The sequence below is a fragment of the Hibiscus syriacus genome, unplaced genomic scaffold, assembly GCF_006381635.1.
Source record: "Hibiscus syriacus cultivar Baekdansim isolate YM2019G1 unplaced genomic scaffold, ASM638163v2 tig00110328_pilon, whole genome shotgun sequence".
Taxonomy (NCBI): domain Eukaryota; kingdom Viridiplantae; phylum Streptophyta; class Magnoliopsida; order Malvales; family Malvaceae; genus Hibiscus; species Hibiscus syriacus.
This window is the reverse complement of record NW_024062685.1, coordinates 2229689-2235688: the sequence shown is the minus strand read 5'-3', so window position 1 is coordinate 2235688 and position 6000 is coordinate 2229689. Positions and strand designations below refer to the sequence as shown.

General features: G+C 32.9%; 1 protein-coding gene across 4 annotated transcripts; it reads left to right on the top strand.

The window, feature by feature from the left end:
• Positions 1-220: 220 nt before the first annotated feature.
• On the top strand, positions 221-5427 carry LOC120118754 (prefoldin subunit 1-like). Of its 4 annotated transcripts, none has more exons than XM_039138748.1 (7): positions 221-349; positions 448-501; positions 628-681; positions 1916-2021; positions 2665-2671; positions 2788-2872; positions 5114-5427. In XM_039138748.1, the coding sequence occupies exons 2-7, from the start codon at positions 478-480 to the stop codon at positions 5222-5224; spliced, it is 387 nt and encodes a 128-aa protein (XP_038994679.1). In that variant the 5' UTR covers positions 221-349; positions 448-477; the 3' UTR covers positions 5225-5427. The 4 variants fall into 4 exon arrangements, with proteins under 4 accessions (XP_038994679.1, XP_038994677.1, XP_038994678.1 ...); XM_039138746.1 differs by having other exon boundaries at positions 433-501; XM_039138747.1 differs by having other exon boundaries at positions 428-501.
• Positions 5428-6000: the final 573 nt, after the last annotated feature.

The window sequence follows — 6000 nt, the reverse complement described above, 5'->3', positions numbered from 1 at the left end:
TGATATAATAATCAAATTAAACTTAAAATTCAATAATAAAATCGATAAAGATTTAATGTTTAATGACTAAAACTGAACTTAAAATTAACAAGTTTTTCAAAAAGTTCCATTATCATGGCAACCACTATGAGCCATGGGTACATAAAAGACAATATTGGCCGTTGGATCAAAAGTGATATAAAATCCAAATCTCACAAAACCATACGGTGTCTTTAAGGCGGCGGCAATCTGTTTCTTTGTCTATCTGACTCTATCGTCTCGTCTCGTTCAAACAATCCGATTTCTAATTTTCTGACAACCCGACCCTAAGCTGGAAAGGTCCAAATAGAAGCCAAGTTCCTTCATCCAGGTAGGAATGGCCATTTACCCTTTAATTTCATTTTATTTTTCCATTTTTTATAGTTTTGATTTTAGTGTTCAAATAAAGGTCAGAACTGATGCTTTTAGGGCTGATTTCTTCTGCTTGAATCTTCAGATATGACCGAAGAAATTAACAAAACTGTAAGAATGAATCTTTCTCTTGGCTTGTTTTCTTTAAACAATTCGTTATTTGATTTGATTACCGGAAAAGTTGAAAAGAAGTGAGGGGAGATCTCAGAAATTTTAATGGTATGTGTTGGATAACAGGCGTTTATAGAGATTCAAGGTCGAATGGTTGAGCTCAAGGGAAAATTAAAACAGGTCATTATTATTTTTTCAGATTAGTAGTTTATAGGTTACTCGAACTTCTCATTTTTTTTCTTAAATTGCTTAAGCCGGCTTATATTCGTACCGCAAATACATTTCTGACTTTCACATCAGAATATGAGTAACATTGTTAGTAATACGACTCTGTCGTGATTGTTTATGTATCCAATAAATTTTTCCTTGGCCGAAGATTTTATTCATTATTATTGAACGGAGGAATTACCGAATTAGTAGAAATGGATTGAAACAGGGACTTGTTTTCTCTCTATCTCTCTAATTATATATAGCTCGTGTACTGCAGAACTAACTTGATACTTCCTACTTTTTAGGGGTAAAAGTAAAAAATTGCTCAAAGTTTTATTTAATGAAGCATAATCGTTGGTTACGTAGCAAACAGGATGCCTTTTTGATCTTGAACCTAGAATGATTGCAATCAGAGTTGGAAGTATAGGTTCGTATTTGAAGTTTTTTTGGCTGGGGTAGGTGTTGTTGAAGATTGGGGGAGTAATTTAGCGAGCTTAAACTGCAACAAGGTTGCGCTTAACTTGAAATTCGAGTTTCGAAAGCTGATTCAAGTCAATTGAGTTTCCTTTTTAGAACTCGAGCTTGATTCAAAGATAAAAATTGAGCTACTTGCTTTCGTATGCTTAGGCTCAATTACTTAGTAAAAAGATGGACTTGTCTATCATCCTTGACTTCAAACTTGATTATTTATGTTAGAGTTTGAATTGAAATTTCTCATACTTATAGGGAAAAAACTTGATTAGGCCTGCAAGTACTTCGAGTTAAGCATTAGGATATTTGAAGACACAAGATCTGTTGAGTGCATGTTTAATCTAGCACATGTGTGTGATGCTCAACGCCTATGTTACTCTAAACTTGGATGTGAGTGTTAAACACATGTATGTATGTGTCTAACACTGGTATTTTTCAACTTTTTCCAAGTCTCCATGTATATGGAAGGTCATATCCCTATAAATATATTCAGGTATTTATCGGACAAGGATACCAAGAAAAAATAAGGATACCTATAGAAAAATGAAGAGTAGAAGCAACAAAGCTGGACCCTTTTTTAAATAATCCCAGAAAATAAAAAATGTTTTATTTTCAAGAGCGGCTGTTGTATAATTGATGTGAGTTTTGTACCCAACTAAATTTCCAAACTGGAGACTTGTGAGAGGTATCTTTAGCGTCCGAGACTGAGGTGAGCAAATCCTATGACTTCTAGGTGCAAAACCAGATGCGAACCAAGGAAGGTGAAAAGAAGCGTGCTTTCTTAACATTGGAGGAGTTGAGTCAGGTGCCTGATGATACAAATACATACAAATCCATAGGTACGTTACTAAAACTGTGTTTTTGCATTAGAATAGGAAGCTAGTGTTGTGTTCTCTTATTCACATTGGATAATCAGGATGCTGGGTTCAGACTTCTCTTTAGTTTCACAGCCTGGCATTCTGGTTAGGGTGTTTCATATGTTTTGACTTATGAGCTGCTATTTAATCTAGGGGTCATAACAGTCTGGTTCAGTTTTGGGAAAAAATCATGGATAATGTGCAGTATTCTGGCTTTTCAAAACCAAACCGAATGCTATAGATGATTGGACCGAATTGAATTCTATTGCACCGGAGTAGTTTGGTTTGGTTCATTGGCTTGTTATTATTAAAATCTACTAATCTAGATCGAGCATCTTTATTTTTATATCTTAATTTTTTTAAAAGTTAATTAGAATGTAAATAAAAATTTGAATTCAATTTGTTTTGAACCATTTCAGTCTTTTAACTTTTGATTTCTGAACTGAAAACTTAATCTAACTAAAGTATTCACTGTTACACAAACTAAAACTGGACTGAATTAATAGAAACCGAGACCTAATACTGCAGTTTGAATCAGTTTTCTGCTCAGCCCTAATTTTTACCTGTATTAAGATTGATTGTGCCAGATCTGCAGAGCTATAACCTGTTTGTTTATTTTTTGCAGGGAGAACGTGAGTTGCTGTTGACCTAATTAAATGGTTATAATGATTCACGGACTATGAGAAAGAATACATGACATGGACTGACAGAAATTTTTTATTTGCCTCTCTTTTTATCCTCTGTCCAGGTTTGTTTTAGAGCCTAAGGCAGTTTTAATGAATGAACAAGAACAGAAGTTGAAAGATAGTGAGTCTGCAATTGGTTCATTACAGGTAATTTTCTATGTCATGTATAACTTTTAGTTTGCATCATTTGTTTCTGTTCATTTTCTCCCCCTTTTTTTAACTGTTACTTTTCTCTTGTCTGTAACTGGTTTAACTAGCCCTTCTGTTGGATAGTTATTTATCGATATCACAAAAGCCTGCTAAAAGGATATATTTACTCCCTTTTCAATAGGTGATCTTAAGTCAAGTGACAAGCTGTTGTGTGTTAATGTTGAATAAGAAAAGCGTCTTAGACCTTTTCTTAGGGCACATTTTGATTAGGTGCTTGTCAGAAGCTTCTAGCCTTTTTTTTAATTATTAATTCCATCTTTGCTGGCAAGAAAGTGAATAATATCAAACTTTCCACTTTGTATTTGAGTATTCAAAAACAGACAAGAGATCATAAGGAAATCTTAAAAGAAAGGAAAATTTTGCATTTGTTGTAAAATAAATCGGACCTGGACCACTTTGACTTTTTAGTATCATATATATATATATGCACCCACAATCAAGTACACATACCAAAAGTTCTAGCAATATAACAGTTCTAGCAATATAACATTGTATTGAATATATCACCGCCATGTTTTGGTCATGTTTTATCATGTCATAACTACCTTATGTTGAACTATTTTGAGATTTGTTGTGATTTTATGGTTTATATTGCCATGAGCCCGTGATCTGTTGTGGCTTTTCTTTATTCTTAATCAAATTTGTAGGATTAATTTGTTATAAGAACTTTACAAGTTGTGGAAAGTACTCTCTTGTTTGTGCTCAAGTTTTACAAAACAGTAAGAAACAAAGAATAACATAAGTCCAATTTTTTGTTTGAATATATTGTTATAACCAAATTTCAGTATGAAAATTTGTAGATAATTACTTGTGAACCATTGATCAATGGCCAGATCAAGTTTGGTTTTGGACAAGCTGACAAACTTTCTTCCAATGGATATAACAATATGTAGGATATGAAGGGGTTTTTTAATGAGGCCTAATATTCTATCAAAAAAAAATAACAATAATGTTAGTTTTGGATGGGGCATTATTATTAGGGATGGTCAAAATACTCGAACCCGACGGGTCCCGACCTGATCCTATAGGGTTGGGTTTTTTTTTTTGAAATTTCAGAATTCAGGTCTGGGCGCGACAGGTTATATGATAGATAGGTTCGGGACAGAGCGGGGACAGGTTTAAGGTAAAAAATCACCGACCTGACCTGGTATAAACCCTTATATATATAAAATATATTTAAGATCTTAAAGGTTTTTATTTTTGTAGTGTTAAAATAGGTTTTAAATTGTTAAAAATGTAATAGATTATTATAAAATATATTATTTTAACAGTTTAAAATATGATAAATAATTATAAATATATTATTTTACTTTAACTATTTTAAAAATATTATTATATTCAGGGTGGGGCGGGGCCGGAGAAAAGCTAACAGTTATCGGGACGGGGCGGGGCGGGTCGGGGCGGGATCGGATATTAGCAAATTTTGGGTCAGGGTCGGGGTGGCCAAAAAACCGCCCTGCTCCACCCCATCCCTTGCCCATCCCTTATTATTATTGCATGGTAATTGGTTTAAGAGCTATAAAAGAGTCGATATGTTGCTTCGACTTTGTATTAGGCATGTTTCTGATGCATATAAAATTATGACTCTTCTTGGATCCTCTAAATACTTGAAAAAGCTTAGAGAAAGTTAAGCGTATCCGTTTTGAGCATGAATGCTCGAGTCCAAGCAACTTAGAGGCAAAGTAAGCAAATATTTTCGTGCCTTGGCTTTTATTTGCATCTTTTCCTTATTTTGAAGTTGTTGATGCTACTCTGAACATTTTGACTGCTTTCGTTTGAGATAATTAACCACATTTTGAAGTATGCTGATCAAGTTTCATTTTTAAAGTTAAAGCTCGATTCAAAATGAAAATTGAGCTGTTCAGGTTCATTCTACTAGGCTATATTAAACCCGTTTACATAGTAAAAAATGAGCTAGATTCCTGAACGCAACTTCAAATGTGAGCTTAACTTTGAATTGAAATTTTTAAATACTAATGTAAATTTAACCATCTATTAAGCATACTGATTAGGTTTATGAATTACTCCAGTATACTTGAATTTCACTCGGCAATGATCGAGTCGAATTTGAGTTTGTATTAGTTTAATTCAAGTTGTTTGCAAGCATCATGTTTGTACATGAAATGCTGACCCATTCACATCAAAAGTTGCCTAATTTGTTGAGCGAGTTTTTGACAGACCTCAAAGGAGTACATGGAGAAACAGCTCGCCGAGGTGGAGAACAACTTGAGGGAGCTGCTGCAACAAGATCCAGGTCTTGCTCGTCAGATAATGTCGATGAGTGTGTAATTCGATGCCCTTATCAGAAACTTCCTGGTTTATGGTGTCAAGTTGGTAGCACCGTGAGTCTACATTAATTAATGCTCGTGTTCTGAATTGGCTACATTGACTTGGTGTTCTTAAACTCTTACTATCAATCTCTTTTCATGGATGGATTGCATTAAAAAATTATATAACTTCTAAATCTGAAATCATATTTTGTAATTAAGAAGAAAGCTCTGTCGGTAAAAGGTTTGAAATTCCATAAAAATGGAAGCACAAGAGATAATCTGATGCACCACCGGAGATATTAGCTTTGTACAAGCTACGTGTTTGGTATCTTTATTTGTACTGAGCCTAACTGGTACATGATTTCGACTTTTAAATTACATGTTTGAATATTAGAAAAACATGAACTTATAATTAAAAAAAATCATAATTTTCAAAAAGAAATATATTTAAAAATCATAAAAATTTATATATCCATAAAGCGAGCTTAACCTCCCTTTTCTTTCTAATTTTTATTTTTAATTTTAATTTTAGAAAACACTTTACATTTTCTATTTTAAAAAATAAAAGCACGTCCGATAAATAAAATAAAAATTTGTATAACGTATTTGTATCTATTTTCTCACGTTAGAAACTTGTGGAATAAAGAAAAAATAACAGATTTGATATTAAAAAGTTATTAGAAAAAATATTTATGTGCTTATATCCGGGTCATTTCATCAATTAAATTTAAAGTTTAAAAAAATTATTTTCAATCTATCCAGTTTTATATAGAATAGTTTTTTTTTATGAAAAGC

Coding starts and splice junctions, on each gene's coding strand:
- LOC120118754 (XM_039138748.1), top strand. CDS start 478: ATGACCGAAGAAATTAACAAAACT. Junction 502..627: donor CCGAAGAAATTAACAAAACT/GTAAGAATGAAT, acceptor GTTGGATAACAG/GCGTTTATAGAGATTCAAGG. Junction 2,873..5,113: donor CTGCAATTGGTTCATTACAG/GTAATTTTCTAT, acceptor AGTTTTTGACAG/ACCTCAAAGGAGTACATGGA.